Genomic DNA, 22,892 nt, shown 5'->3' with positions numbered 1-22,892 from the left:
GGGGTTACGGGGATGGGGTGGGCCTGAGAGGATCGATGGGCCAAATGGCCTGCTTCCACAGTGCAGGGATTCTATGAGAGAGACCCGTTCTTTGGGGGAGTGTTATGGCTTACGGTAAGACCCTCTGACCACACTTTTTGACTCTGATCTGCAGTCCTCCCTTTCCCCAGAACATGCTTGCAGAGTGAAGAAGCCAGCTTTCAGTCTCACCTCAATACGCCATGATGTGGAGGCGCCAGTGTTGGACTGGGGTGGACAAAGTTAAAAATCACACAACACCAGGTTATAGTCCAACAGGTTTATTTGGAAGCACTAGCTTTCAGAGCGCTGCTCCTTCATCAGGTGGTTGTGGAACAGGACCAGAAGACACAGAATGTTTTTTAATATAAAAACCTTAAGTTATCTGGAGAATGTGACTTAAAACAAGTTCTGGGATTTACATATTAATGAACTAAAACCTGCAATCCCATTCTAAAAGATTTAACAACAATCGAGGTTGTTCAATGCAGAGATTAGATTATTTACAGTGTGGAAACAGGCCCTTCGGCCCAACAAGTCCACACCAAAGAGCAACCACTCAGACCCATTCCTCTTCACTTAACACTACGGGCAATTTAGCACAGCCAATCCACCTGACCGGCACGTCTTTAGACGACGGGAGGAAACCGGAGCACCCAGAGGAAACCCACGCAGACACGGGGAGAACGTGCAAACTCCACACAGAGAGTTGCCCGAGGCGGGATTTGAACCCGGGTCTGTAACACTGTGAGGTAGCAGTGCTAACCACTGAGCCACCGTGCAGCCCAGAGGAACCTCGATTATCCGCCATTCGATGATCTGAATATCGGATTGTCCAGCAAGATTGCAAAGTCCTGATGTTGTCTAACATTCCATTATCCGGAATTTGATTAACCGAACAAAATACTCCCGCCCGTGTCCTTCACATAATCGAGGTTCCTCTGCGTATCATTTCAGTTTCATGACCCTGCGATCTTATGTTGTATGTTCTGCTCCACAACCACCAGATGAAGGAGCAGTCCTCCGAAAGCTACTGCTTCCAAATAAACCTGGAGTTGTGTGATTTTCAACCTCCTCCCCAGTACAACCTCACAAGGCTTAGATTTATATACAGCTGCCTGCATCGATTAAATTGCACTGAATCATCCACCTCCACGTGTTTTACTGCTTGACTCACATTGCTCTAATTGAGAAAAGATCCTCAGGCTCCATTCCCCCACCCACCAATGTCCTCCACGGGTCATTTTGCTATAATGCCAACAGTTCTGTTCCTGTGCAACGTCAAGTCGTGGAAAATCGCATTGTCAAAGAACAACCTGCTGTGAAACTTGAAAGGGTTCAGAAAAGATTTACAAGGATGTTGCCAGGTTGGAAGATTTGAGCTACAGGGAGAGACTGAGTTTTCCCTGGAGGGTCGGAAGCTGAGGGGTGACCTTATAGGAGGTTTATAAAATCATGAGGGGCATGGATAGGGTGAACAGACAAAGTCTTTCCCCTGGGGTGGGGAAGTCCAGACCGTGAGGGCATAGGTTTAGGGTGAGAGGGGAAAGATATAAAAGAGACCGAAGGGGCAACTTTTTCACGCAGAGGATGGTACGTGTATGGAATGAGCTGCCAGAGGAAGTGGTGGAGGCTGGTACAGTTGCAACATTTAAAAGGCATTTGGATGGGTATATGAATAGGAAGGGTTTGGAGGGATATGGGCTGGGTGCTGGCAGGTGGGACTAGATCGGGTTGGGATATCTGGTCGGTATGGACGGGTTGGGCCGAAGGGTCTGTTTCCGTGCTGTACATCTCTCTCTGACCCTACGACCTGGACTTGTCTCCTCCTTGGCTCCGTCACCAGCACCAGCTCCAAAAGCCCCTGTGCGATATCTGTGCCCGCTCGGTCTCTGTCCTGAGCCGTGTATCCCAGGATTCAATCAATCCGACAACGGCTGGCGTTTCCGCGGCAACCCTGGCCACAAGCATTGGAACCGTTCCCCTGCCCACCCCACGTGCTCTCTCAACCTCGATTCCCTCCAGCATTCTGGTGAAAAAACCCTCCTCAAACCCCTGGCAGTGCTTTTCATCACCTCCCTGGTGAACTGCCTTGGGAGGACATTAAATGCACATAAAACTATCGGCGGCCGACGTCCACACAACAGAGAAATGGCCTCAGGCTGAGCCGCAATACACTTCAAGGATCAAATCCCTTGACAGTTAAGAGAGCTCTTTCAGCCGATGCAGAACAGGGGGTCACCGAAAGGTGATGAGCTGCGATGAATCAAGTCTATACCCACTGGGTGGGAAATCAAATGCCAGTCTGCACAGCATGGTTTTCCCAAGCAAAAGGGGAAGCAAATTTAAAGTAGGGGGAGAGGGTGGTTATCCAGAACGGATACAAGGTCTCGTTGGCACAACAGGATAGACTTTGATCGCTGCTGAGTTTGCCTCACCAGTCGCTAATCCTGGCACAGACGTGAACTGATATCTGTGACCACCCCCTCCTCCCCTCGTCGTTTCTTTTACTGATGCTCGCTGTTTGTCCATCCTTCACAAAGGCCCCGGACGCAACGGCGGGCCTTGTTACCTTCACCAGTGCTGAATGAGGCGATAATTACCCAAATGATCCAGTCTCGCTTCAAGCCTCAGCCCTGCCATCCCAGGAATTAGCCCGGTAAACCTTCACGGCCCTCCCTCCACAGCCAGGAACATCCTTCCTCAGATACTGAGACAAAACCTGCACACAGTATTCCACGTGGGGTCTCAGCAATTGCCAGCAAGACATCCCTGCTCCTGTACCTGACTGCTCTTCACTGCCTACCGCACCTTACATCCAAGCGAGTGATGATTCCCTATCATATGAATAAGACGTGGGGCGTGTCGTGCTGAAGGATTTAAAAGACTTTTGTTACAGCTCCAAGTATATTTGAATGTGCAGCACTCCAGTGTCGGAGTTGGGAGGTCGCGTTGCAGATGTTCAGGAGGTTGGTGAGGCCACTTTTGGAAAACTGCGTTCAATTCTGTTCTCCCTGCTATAGGAAGGATGTGGTGAAACTTGAAAGGGTGCAGTAAAGATCGACGAGGATGTTGCCAGGGTCGGAGCTATAGGGAGAGGCTGAGTAGGCTGGAGCTGTATTCTCCTTCCTGAGTCCATTTGCAGCCTGACAGAAGAGTCTAACATACAATGGGATTGGGGGTGGTATACTGATATAGATAGAGAACTGGGTGGCAGACAGGAAACAGTGCGAACAAATGTGTCTTTTTTTTTGTGATTAGATTAGATTAGATTCCTTATACTATGGAAACAGGCCTTTCGGCCCAACCAGTCCACACTGACCCTCCGAAGAGTAACCCACCCAGACCCATTTCCAGCTGAGTAATGCGTCTAACACAGCGGGGCAATTTAGCATGGCCAATCCACCTGACCTGCACATCTGTGGACTGTGGGAGGAAACCAGAGCACCCGGAGGAAACCCACGCAGACACGGGGACAATGTGCAAACTCCACACAGACAGTCACCCGAGGCTGGAATCGAACCTAGGTGCTGTGAGGCAGCAGTGCTGACCACTGAGCCACCATGAGCGGCAGGCAGTGACTAACTGGGTACCACAGGGATCAGTGCTTGAGCCTGAGCTAATCATAATAATATATTAATAACTTAGATGAGGCAGGGATCTAATTGAAACTTACAGAATACTGAAAGGCCTGGACAGAGTGGATGTTGGGAAGGTGTCTCCATTGGTAGGACAGACCAGGACCCAAGGGCACAGCCTTAGAGTGAAGGCAAGACCCTTTAGAACGGAGATAAGGAGAAACTTGTTTAGCCAGAGAGTGGAAATCACTGCCACAGAAGGCTGGGGAGGTCAGGTCATGAAGTATATTTAAGACGGAGATAGATAGGTTCTTGATTGTTTACGGGATCAAAGGTTTACAGGAAGGAAGCAGGAGAATGGGGTCGAAAAGCCGATCAGCTGTGCTTGAGTGGCGGAGCAGACTCGGTGGGCTGAATAGCCTAATTTCTGCTCCGATGTCTTGTGGAACTGAATGGGCTACCTCCACATCAGCTGAGTACACAAAGCTGGGTGAGCTGCGAGGTGGCTGGCAGAGATGCATCAGTGTGACGTAGGCCAAGCTGTGTGAGTGGGGTGGGCGCACGGCAGGTGAAATAATAACGTGGTTAAATGCGAGGTGACCCACTTTGGGAGCGAAAGGTAGATCGTTGTCTGATTGGTGACAGATCAAGAAACGGGGAGGTGCAACAAAACCTGGGTGACCTTGTACACCACGCGCTGAGAGTAAGGTGCGGTAGGCAGTGAAGAGCAGTCAGGTACAGGAGCACGGATGTCTTGCTAGCAATTGCTGAGACCACACGTGGAATACTGTGTGCAGGTTTTGTCTCCGTATCTGAGGAAGGATGTTCCTGGCTGTGGAGGGAGGGCAGTGAAGGTTTACCGGACTAACTCCTGCAATGGCAGGGTTGAAGAGAGATTGGATCATTTAGGGTTACATTCAGTCGAATTTAGAGAAAAATATAAGGGGGAGGCAGGGTCTCTTCAAAATCTCTAAACTTCAATCGGACAAGACAGGGTAAATACAGGAAGGAAATTCCCAATGGGACTCTCCTACCCCAGGGGAACAGACCAGCACTTGGGGCTGTTCTCATTGGAGAAAAGAAGGTTTGGGGTGACTTGATAGAGGTGTACAAGATGATCAGGGGTTTAGATAGGGTTGACCATGAGAACCTTTTTCCACGTATGGAGTCAACTATTACGAGGGGACATAGCTTTAAATTAAGGGGTGGTAGGTATAGGACAGATGTTAGGGGTAGATTCTTTACTCAGCGAGTCGTGGAATGCCCTGCCAGTAACAGTGGTGGACTCTCCCTCTTTATGGGCATTTAAATGGACATTGGATAGGCATATGGAGGATAGTGGGCCAGTATAGGTTAGGTGGGCTTGGATCGGCGCAACATCGAGGGCCAAAGGGCCTGTACTGCGCTGTCTTTTCTATGTTCTATGTTCTATATCTATTCACCCTGTCCATGCCCCTCATGATTTTATATACCTCAATAAGGTCACCCCTCAGCCTCCGCCGCTCCAGGGAAAACAGCCCCAGCCTGTTCAGCCTCTCTCAATAGCTCTCCAACCCCAGCAGAAACCTCATCAATCTTTCCTTGCAGGTTTGACAACAGTTGACCAGACAGAAGAGCAGCTCGGGATAGGAAGCCATTACTGCTCGATGGGCTGCCGCTGAGGCAGCCGGTTCAGGTTCTGGCTGGTAAACAGGAGCGCAGGGGTAGTTCTACCAGCCAGGGGTGCCTAAGGGCAAATGGATAACCAGCGGGGGCTGGATATCCCAACACCGAGCGCAAGAGACCCAGGCGAGAAGATCTGCTTACCCCCAGCCATTGCTGTCCCTTGTTCGCTGCCTGTTGAAGCTGCACTTGCCTCTGTGACACCGAATAAACGGCCCCGTCCACTGTCTCCTCGCTGAGGCTATGTGGGGACTGCAAAAAAAAGGGGAGCCAGGTTACTCACATAGCAACAACTTACATTCGCACACCGCCCTAAAGGCCATGAAATGCACCCCACCGACCCACCCGCTAACACATTCCCATAATGCAGCTAACTTGCACATGCCGAACACCGTGGGCAATTTAGTAAGGCCTATTTAGAGTCATAGAGTCATAGAGATGTACAGCATGGAAACAGACCCTTCGGTCCAACCCTTCCATGCTGACCAGATATCCCAACCTAATCTAGTCCCACTTGCCAGCAACTGGCCCCATATCCCTCCAAACCCTTCCTGTTCATATACCCTTCCAAATGCCTCTTAAATGTTGCAATTGTACCAGCCTTCACCACATCCTCTGGCAGCTCATTCCATACACGTTCTACCCTTTGCGTGAAAATGTTGCCCCTTAGGTCTCTTTTATATCTTTCCCCTCTCACCCTAAACCTATGCCCTCTAGTTCTGGACTCCCCAACCCCAGGGAAAAGATTTTGTCTATTTACCCTATCCATGCCCCTCATAATTTTGTAAACCTCTTTAAGGTCACCCCCCTCCGGCTTCCGACGCTCCAGAGAAAACAGCCCCAGCCTGTTCAGCCTCTCCCTGTAGCTCAAATCCTCCAACACTGGCAACATCCTTGTAAATCTTTTTCCAGCCCTTTCAAGTTTCACAACATCTTTCTGATAGGAAGGAGACCAGAATTGCACGCAATATTCCAACAGTGGCCTAACCAATGTCCTGTACAGCCGCAACATGACCTCCCAACTCCTGTACTCAATACTCTGACCAATAAAGGAAAGCATACCAAATGCCTTCTTCACTATCCTATCTACCTGCGACTCCACTTTCAAGGAGCTATGAACCTGCACTCCAAGGTCTCTTTGTTCAGCAACACTCCCTAGGACCTTACCATTAAGTGTATAAGTCCTGCTAAGATTTGCTTTCCCAAAATGCAGCACCTCGCATTTATCTGAATTAAACTCCATCTGCCATTTCTCAGCCCATTGGCCCATCTGGTCCAGATCCTGTTGTAATCTGAGGTAACCCACTTCGTTGTCCACTACACCTCCAATTTTGATGTCATCTGCAAACTTACTAACTGTACCTCTTATGCTCACATCCAAATCATTTATGTAAATGATGAAAGGGATTTGAAAGGGCTCAGAAAAGATCTACAAGGATGTTGCCAGGGTTTGAGCTACGGGGAGAGGCTGAATAGGCCGGGGCTGTTTTCCCTGGAGCGTCGGAGGCTGAGGGGTGACCTTATAGAAAGGTGTGTAAAAACATGAGGGACATGGACAGGGTGATTAGACTCCTGGGATGGGGGAGTCCAGAATGAGAGGGCATTGGTTTAGGTGAGAGGGCAAAAATATAAAAGGGACGAAAAGGGCAACATTTTTACACAGAGGGTGGTGCGTGTAGGAGGTACAATTACAAGATTTAAAAGCCATCCAGGTGGGTATATGGATAGGAAGGGTTCAGAGGAATATGGGCCAAGTGCTGGCAAATGGGATTAGATTAGGTTGGGTGATCTGGTCGGCTTGGATGAGTTGAATCAAAGGGCGTGTTTCCGTGCTGTACACCTCTATGACTCTAGGACTCGCAGGCTTCCACGGTCCACCTCCAGGAATCTTGGGGCTCCAGTAGAAAGTAATGCCTCTAGATGCTGGAGATCAGAGTCGAGAGTGTGGTGCTGGAAAATCACAGCCGGTCAGGCAGCATCCGAGAAGCAGGAGGATCGATGTTTTGGGCGAAAGCCCTTCATCAGGAATGAGGCTTGTGGGCCAATGGGGCTGGGAAATAAATGGGAGGGGAGGTGGGGCTGGGGGAACAAGGTAGCTGGGAATGTGATTGCTAAGTGGAGGTGGGGGGGTGATGGTGATAGGTCGGAGAGGTGGATGGAGAGGATAGTTGGGAAGGAAGATGGACAGGTCGGGAGGGCAGTGCCGAGTTAGAAGATTGGGACGCAGGGAAGGTGGGGAGAGGGGAAATGGGGAAGCTGGTGAAATCCACATTGAACCCGTGTAGTTAGAGGGTCCCAAGGTGGAAGATGAGGCGTTAGTCCAGAGCTCTCTGAAAGTGGTCGGGTCAGTAGGAAGGCTGGTAAAGGAGGAGCAGGGCAGACTTGCCTTCATCGGCCAGGGAATAAGAGTCAGGATGTCATGTTGAGGGCACGGTGGTTCAGTGGTTAGCACTGTTGCCTCACAGCACCATGGACCCAGGTTCGATTCCAGCCTCGGGCAACTGTCTGTGTGGAGTTTGTACATTCTCCCCGTGTCTGTGTGGGTTTCTTCCAGGTGCTCCGGTTTCCTCCCACAATCCAAAGGTGTGCAGGTTAGGGTAGATTGGCCATAGCGTTCAGGGGTGTGTAGGGTTTGGTGCATTAGGCAGGGGTAAATGTCATGTAAGAGAGTGGGGGTAATGGGTCTGGGTGGGTTACTGATCGGAGGGTCGCTGTGGACTTGTCGGGCTGAATGGCCTGTCTTTCACAGTGTAGGGATTCTATTCTATGTGGCAGCTTTATAAAACTTTGTCCAGGTCAAGAGTATTGCATTCGATTCTGGTCACCACATGACGGGAAGGAGGTGAAGGCTTTGGAAAGAATGCAGGAGAGGTTTACCAGGATGCTGCCTGGATTAGAGGGTATGAGCTACGAGGAAAGGCTAGAAAAACTCAGGTAGTTTTCTCTGGAGCAGGAAGACTTGATATAAAATCATGAGGTGCATTGGTTGGGTTGATGGTCAGAATCCTTTTCCCTCAATGTCGAATGCTAGGGGTCATGCATTGAAGATGAGAGGGGGAAAGCTCAAATGAGATGTGGGGGGCAGGTCTTTTTTGCAAAAAGAGTGGTAGGAATCTGGAACATACTGCCAAGGGGTGGTGATGAAGGCAGGGGCGTTTGGGGCATTTGTAGATAAGTACATGAATCTGTAAAGAGCAGGGGGGATACGGACCAAGGGCAGGCAGAAGGGAACTGGTTTAATTTGGTGTCATGTTCCTACGTTGTTCTGTTCTATGTTTGATGTCAAACAATGAAATATTTTGACAAAGGGTTGGGATTTAAGGAATAGAGTGAGGCAGAGAGGCTGGGAGGGGAATTCCAAAGCTTGGATCCGAGGCAGACGCCAGTATCCAAAGCGTCGGGAATGGTTGGCAAGGGGCAGGGGCTGGAGATCACACCGAGAGCGAGGGGGAGAGGAATCTGAAAACAATATGACGAGTTTTAAACTCAAGGAGAGACTTGACCGGGTGCTGGCGTAGGTCAGCGAGTCCAGTGGAGGTCAGGGACTTGATGAAAGTTAAGACACGGGCAACGACCAAGTATTTGAATGGGGCAGAGCAGCGAGGGGAGCGTTGGGACAGCCGAATGCAGGGATAACAATGGTTTGGATGGGGACTTCAGATAGCAGGAGGTGGGAGAGGAGTCCAGTAATGTTAGAGAGGTGGAAATTAATGATGTAATAACGAGACCCAGACATTTCTCTCAGATGTACATTTCACTCCCGTACAGCAATGCACACGCACACATATACCTGTATACCAAAAGAATACATACTGAATCCCGCCCATATGAATAGTTGGCCCCATTGGTGAACAGGCCATCTGTGTTAAAGCCTATCCCATGCAGGATTATGGAACAATAAAGCATAGGTACAGCAACGAGAGGCCACAGAGAGTCAATGGCCTCCAGATATATCCCACCACGACTCTGACGGAATCCCCTGCTCCCCTCTTCCCAAGCCCCTCCACCCTCCAAGTCAAACAAGTCCGGAAAGTGCCCGCTGGAACCTCCCTCCTGTTGGAATGGTGCACTCCAGAACTGCTTCAAGGTAAATCGGCAGGCACCACCTCATGAATAGCTGTGGTTCAGGAATCCTGCTCCAGCATGCCTCAGTGTCAGACTCAGCCGAATGAGCCCCACCATCTAATTCCACGTTAGACAAATGAAGGTGTTTCACAGGGACTCACTATCAAACAAAGTTAACCAGAGACTGTCAGTGTAACACCTTGCTTAATTTCCTAGAACCCTGACAGTGTGGAGACAGGCCATTTGGCCCATCCAGTCCACACCAACTCTCTGAAGGCATCCCAATCCAGACCCACCCCCTCACTCACTCCCTGCAACCCCGCATTTCCTGTGGCTAACCCAACTAGCATTCACATCAGATGGATTGGCCATGCTAAATCGCCTATAACCCAGACATCTTTGGACTGTGGGAGGAAACCGGAGCGAACCCACGCAGACACGGGGAGAACGTGCAAATCCACATGGACAGTCATCCAAGGGTGGGGATCGAACCCAGGGGCCCTGGCACTGGGAGGCAGCAGTGCTAACCACTGAGCCACTGACCCTCCAGTCCTACTCACCTTTTCTCCCATAAACCTCCATTTCTCAAAACACATTGGTTTCTAACCTGAACTATTCCTCTTTATGGGGTGGCTCAGTGGTTAGCACTACTGCCTCTCAGTGCCAGGAACCCGGGTTCGATTCCAGCCTCGAGCGACTGTCTATGTGGAGTTTGCACGTTCTCCCCGTGTCTGCGTGGTTTCCCTCTGGGTGCTCCGGCTTCCTCTCACAGTCCAAAGATGTGCAGGTTACATGAATTGGCCATGGGAAATTGTCCCATAGTGTTCAGTAGTGCATTAGTAAGGGGTAAATATAGGGTAGGGGAATGGGTTACGCTTCACAGGGGTTGGTGTGGACTCGATGGGCCAAAGGGCCTGTTTCCACACTGTATGGATTCTATGACACATATTCAACCTCATCCACTGGACATAACCATGCAGCTGAAAAATTGACAAAGACAGAAAGAAAGATCGTTTTGACCACCCCCAGCCCAGTGTCACAGAGGATGGTAATATCCAACTACTATGTTAGCTAAGAACAATCAGATGGGCCAATGGGCTGAGTAGTGGCAGATGAAGTTTTATTCAGATAAATGTGAGGTGCTGCACTGTGGGAAAGAAAATCTAAGCAGGACTTATACACTTAATGGTAAGGTCCTAGAGAGTGTTGCTGAACAAAGAGACCTTGGAGTGCAGGTTCATAGCTCCTTGAAAGTGGAGTCACAGGTTGATAGGATAGTGAAGAAGGGATTTGGTATGCTTTCCTTTATTGGTCAGAGTATTGAGTACAGGAGTTGGGAGGTCATGTTGCAGCTGTACAGGACATTGGTTCGGCCACTGTTGGAATATTGCGTGCAATTCTGGTCTCCTTCCTATTGGAAGGATGTTGTGAATCTTGAAAGGGTTCAGAAAAGATTTACAAGGACGTTGCCAAGGTTGGAGGATTTGAGCTACAGGGAGAGGCTGAACAAGCTAGGGCTGTTTTCCCTGGAGCATCGGAGGCTGAGGGGTGACGTTATAGAGGTTTATAAAATCTTGAGGGGCATGGATAGGATAAATAGGCAAAGTCTTTTCCCTGGGGTGGGGGAGTCCAGCATTAGAGAGCATAGGCTCAGGGTGAGAGAGGAAAGATATAAAAGGGAACTAAAGGGCAACTTTTTCACACAGACATTGGTGGCATATGTATGGAATGAGCTGCCAGAGGAAGTGGTGGAGACTGGTACAATTACAGCATTTAAGAGGCATTTGGATGGATGTAGGAATGTGAAAGGTTCAGAGGGATTTGGACCAAGTGCTAGCAAGTGGGACGAGATTGGGTTGGGATACCTGGTCAGCATGGACGAGTTGGACCGAAGGGTATGTTTCCATGCTGTACATCTCAATGACTCTATAACTAATGCATTACAAATCAAGAATCAAAGAATTTATGGAGGACGTGAGTCAAGCTACAGCAGTGTTCAATGAAAATGCACATCCAGTCTTTCATCCGACTCTCTGGAAATAGTGGAAATGATTTCTGTGACTGAACAACATGTGATAGTCTGTGTAGGGCCAGAGTGTCCTCCTTCTGCAACACCCTAGCACCAGCGTCCATGAGGCACTCCTTCCCACAAGAACGAAAAAACAAACCGGAAACAATAGAATGAAGCCTGAACTCTCAGCCCTGTGGCTGAAGTTACCCGTTGCCCAGGCAGAATACAAGCGCGTTCAGATGGGCTTTGGCTGTAAGGAGGTGAACAGGTTGTGGTGGGGTTCCCAGCAAACCTATTCCGCTATAACGTTCGCCTGTACCTCAACCGAAGGTGTAACGTGCACAGGCAGAAAAGAGACCCTTTCCTCATCTCTGAACAACTGTCTCCTCCATCCATTCTCAGACTGACAGAGATGACATGCCTGAATCAATGCATCTGTGTTCAATCACAGTGCACACACACGTGTACCAACATTACATAACGTTCACTAATGAAGGATTACAATGCCTTGCTTACTGTGTGTGCACTTGGATGCAACGTGTAGCTGTATCAGGCTGAGTGGTGACCCTCCATACGCAACCACGAGGTACTGAGGTTCTACGTCGCCCCGGTGTGCGAGGGATGGGCCTGCCCTCGCTGCCACGGAATGCTCCGAATAGTTGGACCATTCCGCATCTCCAATCCTCCGTGGAGAACTTGCAAAGTGAAGCTCCTTTTACCACAGCTCCATCAGGAAGTGTTCAGCACGAGATGCTTTGGAAAAAGGTGAGGTTGGATTCTGACGCCTGGTTCCCCGAGCCTGTCCAAGTCATTTGGCAGAACATCTCATCACCAGAACTTTCCAACAAACTCCAAGACATTGCCCGGCTGGTGGTGAAAAGGGCACTGCCCGTCAGATCCTTCTGTACACCTGGTCGGACTACACTACCTCACGCTGGCCTCAACCAGCTGCAGGGGGGTGGCTACAGACTGTCAGACATCTCCCTCTGGAGTGGGCCTTTGTAAAGGGAGTCTGGAGGGAGATGCAGTGGTTTATGTCGAGGTTCGTCCTGAGCAGCTCCGTGACTCCGTGCTCTACGGGCTGTTCCCCGGGACACACCGAGACAAACATCGACTGCGCCTGGAGGACCGTCACCTCAGTGAAAGATGCTCTTTGTTCTGCCCTAAATGCGCCAGCCCTCCAGAGCAAGGAGTTGACCCCGACCGAGTGTTGCAGACCGGCACTTCCCAAGGTCCAGGACTCCGCGCTGAGGGACACCAGAATCCTGAGGGGAACGCTACCCCTGCTCATGACTCCACCCAATTCCCCCCACCATCACACCCACTCCAGTTACAGGTTCCGGCCCCCTCTCCCAGCTCCACAACCACACCAGATCCCAGCTCTCAGCCCTGCTGAGTTTTCACCATCCCCCCAGACCTTCCCCTCACTGAGGACGAATGATCAGTCCTTCATCCCCCTCCGTCCACGCATCAATTAATTTAATACACGCTGTGACGTCGAACAATTCTTCTGTCGCCTCCGCCTCTGAGCTTACTTTCACAATCAGGATTCCCGCCCACCTTCCAAGGACCCCTTCACCCACCTCCAACACAGTGCATCCACCTGGACACCCCGCGCTGGCCTATTACCCGCCCTCGACCTCTTCATTTCCAACTGCCACCAGGACATTAACCGCCTCAACCTGTCTACCCCCCTCCCCCACTCCAACCTCTCACCCTCACAACGTGCAGCCCTCCAATCCCTCTGCTCCAATCCCAACCTCACCATTAAGCCAGCGGATAGAGGGGGTGCAGTGGTAGCCTGGCGCACTGACCTCTACACCGCTGAAGCCAAACACCAACTCGAGGACACCTCTTCCTACTGTCCCCTCGACCATGACCCCACCCCCACCATCACCAAACCATCATCTCCCAGACCATACAGAACCTTACCACCTCAGGAGATCTCTCACCCACAGCTTCCAACCTCACAGTCCGGGATCCCCGCACTGCCCGGTTCTACCTCCTTCCCAAGATCCACAAGCCTGAACACCCTGGCCGACCCATTGTCTCAGCATGCCCCACCGAAGTCATCTCTACCTACCTCAACACTGTCCTATCCCCCCTAGTTCAGGAACTCCCCACATACGTTCGAGACACCACCCACACCCTCCACCTCCTCCAAGACTTCCGTTTCCCCGGCCCCCAACGCCTCATCTTCACCATGGATATCCAATCCCTCTTCACCTCCATCCGCCATGACTAGGGCCTCCAAGCCCTCCATTTTTTCCTCTCCAGATGTCCCCAACAGTACCCTTCCACCGACACTCTCATTCGTTTGGCCGAACTGGTCCTCACCCTTAACAATTTCTCCTTCGAATCCTCCCACTTCCTCCAGACCAAAGGGGTAGCCATGGGTACCCGTATAGGCCCCAGCTATGCCTGTCTCTTTGTTGGCTACGTTGAACAGTTGATCTTCCGTAGTTACACCGGCACCACTTCCCATCTCTTCCCCCGCTACATTGATGACTGCATTGGCGCCATCTCATGCTCCCGCGAGGAGGTTGAGCAATTCATCAACTTCACCAACATATTCCACGCTGACCTCAAATTTACCTGGACCATCTCTGACACCTCCCTCCCCTTCCTCCATCTCCATCAATGATTGCACCTCTTCCCACTCTACCACTTGCAAAAATGCCATCCCATATTCCCAATTCCTTCACCTCTGCCGTATCTGCTCCCAGGAGGACCATTCCACCACAGAACACACCAGATGGCCTCCTTCGTTAGAGACCGCAATTGCCCTTCCCACGTGGTTGAAGGTGCCCTCCAATGCATACTCGTCCACATTCCATACCTGCGCCTTCAGACCCCACCCCTCCAACCGTAACAAGGGCAGAACGCCCCTGGTGCTCACCTTCCACCCTCCCAACCTTCGCATAAACCAAAACATCCGCCGACATTTACGCCACCTCCAAAAAGACCCCACCACCAGGGATGTATTTCCCTCCCCACCCCTTTCCACCTTCCGCAAAGGCCATTCCCTCCATGACTACCTAGTCAGGTCCACTCCCCCCTACAACCCACCCTCCCATCCTGGCACCTTCCCCTGCTACTGCAGGAACTATAAAACCTGCGCACACACCTCCTCCCTCACTTTTATCCAAGGCCCTAAAGGAGCCTTCCACATCCATCAAAGTTTTACCTGCACATCCACTAATATCATTTATTGTATCCGTTGCTCCCGATGCAGTCTCCTCTACATTGGGGAGACTGGACGCCTCCTAGCAGAGCGCTTTAGGGAACATCTCTGGGACACACGCACCAATCAACCACACCGCCCTGTTGCCCAAGATTTCAACTCCCCCTCCCATTCTGCTGAGGACATGGAGGTCCTGGGCCTCCTTCACCGCCGCTCCCTCGCCACCAGACGCCTGGAGGAAGAACGCCTCATCTTCCGCCTTGGAACACTTCAACCCCAGGGAATCAATGTGGACTTCAACAGTTTCCTCATTTCCCCTTCCCCCACCTCACCCCAGTTCCAAACTTCCAGCTCAGCACTGTCCCCATGACTTGTCCTATCTGCCTATCTTCTTTTCCACCTATCCACTCCACCCTCCTCCCTGACCTATCACCTTCATCCCCTCCCCTACTCACCCATTATACTCTATGCCACTCTCTCCCCACCCCCACCCTCCTCTAGCTTATCTCTCCACGCTTCAGGCTCTCTGCCTTTATTCCTGATGAAGGGCTTTGAATGCTGCCTGAACTGCTGTGCTCTTCCAGCACCACTAATCCAGAACATTAAAGCTTGGGGCAGCTGCTGCCGAGGGGCAGTGGGGAAAGACAAGGGGGTCTGTTTAATTATCAGATCCTCCTGGTGCCTCAAGTATACGTAAATAGTATCTTGCTGAAGTAAAAAATGCTTTTGGATTTGTTAGAACTGTGGAGAAAGTCAAAATCTAACGTTTGTTTATTTCTCCAAATGTAACGACTTTACAGAATCAAACTGCTTCAGTGACTATGTACACATTTGAAGTTTTTTTATGAATTAAAATTAAAAATAACTAGATAGAGTTAACAGTGAATGTGCTCAGTGATGTTGTACTGGGTGTACTAAGTTACATTCCAGTTGGTTTATCACTGTGTGTGTGTGTGTGTGTGTGTGTGTGTAGCATGTAGGTGGTATGTACCCAGGATGTGTTGAGATGTTCACCGTGTGTATCTATGTTGGTGCTTCAGTGAGATGTGTACAGCCTGGTACAGACAGTCATCAAAGGCATGGCGTGCTCATCGAGGGTCTTATCCCTGACCTTTGTCAAATATAACCTCAGCTCTCCCCTTGGACTATGGAAGTTTACGAATCCTATGCAACACTTTGTTGCTCACGTGCCCACTTACATTCTAGTATTTTTTGGATGTATATCTGAGTTACAGTGTGTTTAGGCAAATACCTGAGTTGCATACAAACATCCAGAGGGTGTGGTTACATGGATGTGTACACTGTGGGTGTGTGCTGAGGTAAGATTGTGGTGAATGCAGTACATGGTCACATGGTCGTATTGGGAGTAGACCATACTGCTCACGGTGTGCAAGTCCACGTTACATTGTGTGTTTGCCAGGCCTTCTGGTGCAGCGTTCACAGAGTGAACGTCCAGCTTCAACTAGATTGGTATGGAATACGCGTCTGTTGTGGGAATGGGAGATCTCACTCTTTGCGCATTTCAATCCACCTTATTGTTCTTGCGATGAGTACACAATGAATTAAAACAGACTCCAGTTCTGCTGAACAGAGATGTTTTGTGAGGAGAGATTGGAGAGATTGATTCATGCCACAAGAATCTCAGACACGTTGGTATGGTCACTGTTTATGGCAATAAAATGATTAAGAATCTTAAGTGTACCACATAACCATGGCAACAGGAAAACTGAGATGAACACGAGCGTATTGTTTTAGTTCCGTGCTGTCTGAAGTTGGCACTGTTTGTTCTTTGAGTGTTTGTACTGTAGTTCAGTGTCAGTGCGTATGAAATATAGAGACCAAAGGCACAACTGTTGTCGTGTTTAAATGAATCGGTTTGCTGTAGTCACATTACAACTGTGAGGCACAGTAAATGTGGGCTCGCAGTGTCCACGGTGGTATCCCCATCACATGGCAGGTTTTTTTTTGTGTTTTTTTTTCTTACAAGGTATACAAATTTTTATTTAGTTTCCACCACCAGGAAGAAAGGAAACCCCCGAGTGGCCAGTGACAAGCAGTGCCCTTCACATCAAAGGGCAATGCTGTGTGATCAAACAGTGAAAGGGGAGGGCAGGGGTTAAATCAAAATAGAGTTGGAGGGGGAAATGATGCACTCCACTCCCTGCGGCGCCCACCTCTCCCTGAGCAACTCCAGGGCGTTGGTGGGCACTGCGTGCTCCCTCTCCAGGGACTCCCGGGCTCTGACATAAATGGCAGTGTTTATGCTGCGTGCCTAGTTACATTAGCGTATACATCCCGTTAGGAACGTACGAATTAGCGGCAATGGAGGACCTTACACTGCTCCTTGGACATTCAGTAAGGTCATGGGCCAATCTGATTTAACCTCAATTCCTATACGCCCTGACAACCACTGCTTAACTCTCGCTCAGCAAGAATCGACCTACTTCACCCTCACCAACATTCATAGATCCTGCCTACGCAGGCATTTGAGGAAGTGCTCCAACCTCCTGAGAGAAAAGTAAAATCTCCTTATCGTGGTCTTAAATCAGCGACCCTCTATTTTCAAACAGCGACCTCCCCCCCACCCTCCCCCTATTCCGGTTCTCACACCACAGCGAACAGCTTTTCCACAACAACCTTGTCAAAGGTCTGCCAGGATCTTACACATGTCACACAACTTTCCTCTCGCTCTAAATTCCGACAGATATAAGCCGACCTTGTCTTAGGCAGACAACCGCCCCGTTCCAGGTGTTGATCAAGTCAACTTTCTCAGAGCTGCATCTAGTTATGCGAAAGTGAGGACTGCAGATGCCGGAGATTAGGAAAATCGATTCCTGATGAAGGGCTCCTGCCCGAAACATCGATTTTCCTGCTTCTCAGACGCTGCCTGACCTGCTGTGCTTTTCCAGCACCCACTCTAATCTTGACTCTGTATCCAGTTATGCCCATCCCTCAACAAGGGTGACCAGATCTGATCTTACCAGAACCCTGGATAACTGAAGCATGACCTCTGTACTTTTCCATTCAACTCCACTTTCAATAAGTGTTAACATCCTATATGCTTTCCTAATTATTTGTTATACTTTTTTATGATAACGTTTTGCGAATATCCCACTGGGAGACCCAACACCTTTGCACCTCGGAGCTCTGCAACATTTAGATCATTGCTTCCTCTGCCAAAAAGGACAATTGCGCATTTTCCAACATTATACTCCATTTGCCCAATATTTGACCAGTCTCCTACTCTCTCTCTCTCTTTCTCCCTCACTTATAACCCCTTCACACCTTACTTTCCTCCCCGGTGCTCTGCCATCGGCAAATTTAGCCACAGCGCCATCATCCAAATCATTTACCAAAGCTGTAAAGACCCCAGCACTGAGCCCTCCAGCACAGCCCTTGTTCTTTATGCTAATTGGAAAATTATCTGGTTATGCCTATTTTGGATCTGATTAGCTAACCAACCTCGTACCCATGTTACTCCCTGCAGCACAGCTCTCACTTTTAGTGGTACCTTAACAAATGCCTTATGAAAATCGAACTACACCGCAGCATTCACTGTGTGTGTAGTTAGTTATACTGCAGTATACTGCAGCACACGTGATATGTGGCCAAGTTATTGCAGCGTTCATGGCGTGGACCTGATCATACGTTAGCACACCTGTCTCGATCACAGTTTTCATGGCACGGTGAACCTGGTTACAGCGTCAAAACTGCAAGGACTACGGATGCTGTAAATCAGAACCAATCCGGGCAGCATGGTGGCTCAGTGGTTAGCACTGCTGCCTCACAATGCCAGGGCTCAATTCCAGTCTCAGGCGACTGTCTGTCTGGGGTTTGCACAGTCTCCCTGCGTTCCTCCGGGTGCTCTGATTTCCTCCCACAGTCCAAAGACATGCAGGTTAGGTAACCTGGCTATGCTAAATTGTCCCATAGTGTTCAGGGATGTGTAAGTTAGGTGCATTAGTCAGGGGTAAATGCAGAACAATAGTGTAGGGGAATGGGTCTGAGTGGGTTACTCTTTGGAGGGTCGGTGTGGACTTGTTGGGCCGAATGGTCTGTTTCCACACTGTAGGGATGGTATGATTCTGTGAAAACAGAAATTCAGTTCTGAGCAAGGTTTCCATTAACTCTGATTTCCCTCCACAGCTGCTGCCAGATCCTCTAGGATTTGTCAGCAATTCCTGGTTAGATTGTAGCATTCATGCTGTGTGAGTGTGCATGTCTGCATGTGTGTGTGTGTGTGTGTCTGCCTGTCTGCATGTGTGTGTGTGTGTGTCTGTCTGTCTGCATGTGTGTGTGTGTGTGTGTACCCTCTGGATTATGTGATTCTTGAAGAAGCCAACACGTGCTGCTTTCAATAACTGATACAACTGTAGGTTTAAGTCAGTTGCACGTTACATACCTGGGCGAGTTTGCAATACCACTGCGTCTTCATCTCAGGCAGCTGCAGCCAGTCCAAGTTACTCGCTCGCTCGCTCACTCACACTCACGGGAGGTCACCCTGTGATTCAGAACTGGCTCGCACTCACGCTGTGCCCCAGCAGCTCTCTGTTCCGGTTGCGCTCACACAGACCTCGCTATTGACATTCCCAGTCCAGCTGCCAATATCATCTCTGCCCCCGACATACACTCACAGGGACATACAAACACACGATTCAGTCAAACTGCATGAACGACGATCCAAACACAGCAGGCAGTGAACTATGCAGTCAGATCTCTCAGGAATAGAATCCCACTCCTCTCCCTTTCTATTAATTGCTCCTTCTTTCTCTCTCTCTCTGTCTCACTCTTTTTTTTCTCAATTTGGTCTCTCTTTCTTTCTCCTTGCACCCTTATGACAATCTCTCTATTCTCCCTTTTGACTTGACTCCCTCCCTCCCTCTCTCTCTCTTTCCCTTTACACCTTTATGACAATCTCTCTTTTCTCCCTTTTGACTTGACTCACACTCTCTCTCTCTCTCTCTCTCTCTCTCTCTCCCTTTACACCTTTATAACAATCACTCCATTCTCCCTTTGACTTGACTCTCTCTCTCTTTCTCTTTAGACCTTTGTAAGAATTTCTGCATTCTCCCTCTTGACTCTCTGTCCTAGACCCTTGTCTGTCCGGTACAAGGCTGTGTTTTGAAACAGGAGCCGGAGATATGACTTGTCTAGTGAGCAACCATTACTTCCGGACTCACTGACCCACCTGTTTAACCCCTTCCTTTCCGATCTGCTCAGACGCTGAAGTGCAGGCATGTTCTACACTTGGTTCTCGCCCATTCTCACTCCACTGCTTGGGGTAGCCAGGGAGTTAAGGTCCCACACACCCAAGGGCAGACTGGAGCAGATAGGAAAGGAAAATGAGGTGATTAGACGACAAGGTAAGAATTTCAAACTGCAGGAGGAACTGGGGAGTGAGCCAGAGCATTGAGGTGAATCCCAGACTGGAGAACAGTGTCCACAGCTTATAAATTCCACTGACGTCACAGTGACTCAGTGGTTAGCACTGCTGCCTCACAGCGCCAGGGTCCAGGGTTCGATTCCAGCCTCGGGTGACTGTCTGTGTGGAGTTTGCACATTCTCCCCGTGTCCGTGTGGGATTCATCCAGGTGCTCCGGTTTCCTCCCACAATCCAAAGATGTATGCCGTACATCTCTATGACTCTATGTGCAGGTTGGGTGAACTGGCCGTGATAAATTGCTCCAGGGATGTGCAGGTTGGGTGGGTTAGTCATACGGAATGCAGGATTACAGGGAAAAGACGGGTCTGGGATGCTTTTCGGAAGGTCAGGATGGACTCGATGGGGTTGAACGGCCTGCTTTCCACACTGTTGGGATTCTAGGGTTCGGTTCTACGTTTCCTGCTGAGAGACTGGTGAATGCACTCCCCTTGCCCCTTCAGGGGAAGAAGGTCAAGTAGCCAACTCAATCTCATTCCTTCCACCATCAAAGCAGGGGAGCAGCAGTGTGGATTATCTCTGAAGCCCTAATTCACCAGCACAGCACTTTCCAAGGTGACGGTCCACGATCATGGGGAGGGAAGCAGATACATGGGAACACCATCCCCTTTTCTTGCCTTAAAACACCCTAATCTTCGCTTATCTTCTCCCACGGCTTGAAGTCAATGTTATCAATAACACTCCTGCAAAACTATTTGGGAAGTTCCTCTGCTGTCCCCAGTCTTGTGGCCTACTGTCTGAGCTCCAGTGAGAGGTCCAGGGCAGGGGAAGGGTGGGGTAATTATGAAAGGAGATTCTGGTGGTAGTGTCACAGCTGATGAATGAGAGCTGTCTTGCTCTCAGTACAGTCAAGGTACAAAGAGAAAAGGTAAGTGATATGGGAGACCATTTGGGGCGTGAGAGGCGTAGGACAGAGCGGAGAACACGATAGGCTCAGAGAAGGTTCCCTCACTGTACTCTGGGGGAGAGATTGGGCTGATACGCACTCGGGCTTTGAAGAAGGACAGGAGATCTAATTGCGATAAAAGGGACTGACAACATAGACACAGGGAGGATGTGGGGCAAATTAAAACAAGAGGTCATTTAGTGTAAGGGTTGGCAGGTTGAAAACAGAGATAAGGAGGAATTACAGGTTGTTGTTCTGTAACACAATGATTGCGCAACCCCGTATTATTGGAAAATCGCGGTTTGGAACAGCGCTCAAAGTGCCGACGATATAATCGCGTTAAAGCCAATACCCGTTTTAAAAGTTGGCACTTTAGAAACAGAGTCTCCATTTCGGTAACCCGTCTTACAGCGAATTTGCGCGTTCTAGCAGGGCAACCTGCCTTCCTCTCAAAAGGTCATGAATCTGTGGACTCCCCAGAGTCTGGTAGACGTTGGAACACTTAATAACTGTAAGGACGGGTTTTTAATCATTAATAGATTGAAGGGGGTACGTGCAAGAAAGTGGCATTGATTAGATCAGCCATGATCGCATTAAGTAACAGAACAGGCTTGACGGGCTGAATGGCCTACTCCTGCTCTCAAGGATAGAAAAGCCTTCAGAGGCTGAACGGCTTATTCCTTCTCTTAAGGATAGGAAAGCATTGAGGGCTGAATGGCCCACTCCTGCTCTATTGATAGGAACAAACTTGGTTCGAGACAAAATAACACTGTAAACACTGGAATCCGAAGTAGACAGGCAGGAGGCTGGAAGAACACAGCAAGCCAATACACCCGAAACGTTGACCTCTCCACCTCCTGGTGCAGCCTGGCTTGCTGTGTTCTTCCAATCTTCTGGCTGTTGACTCATAGATAGGAAAGCCTGGGCTAAAAGGCTTTTTGTCGTTCTACGTCCGTGCCCATTGTGAGTGCCACTGGGGAGAGGAAACATCAAGTCCTATAGACACAGCCTCCCCAGTGCGGACAGCAGTGATGAGAAGCAGCAAGTCTGTTGCTTTGAGCATATCTTCTGGGCCACTGGTGTGAATGTGGCTGACCACGTTTCACTATCCCTCCTGCGAACAATGACCGTAGGATCCCTGCCGGGCCTTCAGTACTTGAAGGTTGCTGAAAAGACTGGAGGAATGCGAGCAAGTCGAACTGCAAATGGTTGCGACGTTTGCCAAAGGGATTGTGGAGTCGGACGCTCTCTCTGGCTGAAATTTGGCATTCTTGAGTTAGTACTGATGAGTCCGAGTCAAACAACCTCAGCGAGACACTCACGTTCCTTCAGTCACGTTCAGGTTTCATGGCAAGGCATATGTTCGAAAGCACAAGATCAGCTTTGGCTTGGTCAATGGCTCATCAGTTGGACAGCCTTGAAGGCTCTGGCAGGTCCATAGCAAGTGCCAGTTGTGGAAGCTTGGGTCAAGCAGCTGCCCCCCTGGTTCTGCCTCTTCGTGTCTGCCTTTGTTCATCAGAAGGTCATCAGAGCATTTTCAACGGTGCACCAGGATTATACATTTGCCTCCCAAGTAAGTCCCAGGTAGACAGGATAGTGAAGAAGGCATTTGGTATGCTTTCATTCATTGGTCAGGGTACTGAGTATAGGGGCTGGGAGATCATTTTGCAGCTGTACAGGACATTGGTTAGGCCACTGTGGGAATACTGCGTACAATTCTGGTCTCCTCCCTATCGGAAAGATGTTGTGAAACTCGAAAGGGTTCAGAAAAGATTTACAAGGATGTGGCCAGGGCTGGAGGGTTTGAGCTACAGGGAGAGGCTGAACAGGCTGGGGCTGTTTTCCCTGGAGTGTCAGAGGCTGAGGGGTGACCTTATAGAGGTTTATAACATCATGAGGGGCATGGACAGGATAAATAGACAAGGGCTTTTCCCTGGGGTGGGGGAGTGCAGAACTAGAGGGCATAGATTTTAAGGTGAGAGGGGAAAGATATAAAAGAGACCTCAGGGGAAACATTTTCACACAGAGAGTGGTACGTGTATGGAATG

General features: G+C 49.7%; 1 protein-coding gene across 5 annotated transcripts in view; it reads right to left on the bottom strand.

Moving 5' to 3' along the window:
• Positions 1–22,892, bottom strand: part of LOC132832895 (ral guanine nucleotide dissociation stimulator-like) — a 219,862-nt gene that overhangs the window by 86,419 nt on the left and 110,551 nt on the right. For 4 of the 5 annotated variants that reach the window (XM_060851104.1, XM_060851105.1, XM_060851107.1 and 1 more), the window contains one exon: positions 5,403–5,510. In XM_060851104.1, coding sequence (XP_060707087.1) covers positions 5,403–5,510 — 108 coding nt within the window. Of the gene's footprint in view, positions 1–5,402; positions 5,511–18,920; positions 19,387–22,892 lie in introns of those variants that run through there. The other variant, XM_060851108.1, reaches the window with a different exon arrangement.

Source organism: Hemiscyllium ocellatum, chromosome 35 (assembly GCF_020745735.1).
Source record: "Hemiscyllium ocellatum isolate sHemOce1 chromosome 35, sHemOce1.pat.X.cur, whole genome shotgun sequence".
In the NCBI taxonomy this organism is placed as follows: domain Eukaryota; kingdom Metazoa; phylum Chordata; class Chondrichthyes; order Orectolobiformes; family Hemiscylliidae; genus Hemiscyllium; species Hemiscyllium ocellatum.
Note: the sequence above shows the minus strand (reverse complement) of the source record. Positions and strands in the feature narration are given on the sequence as shown.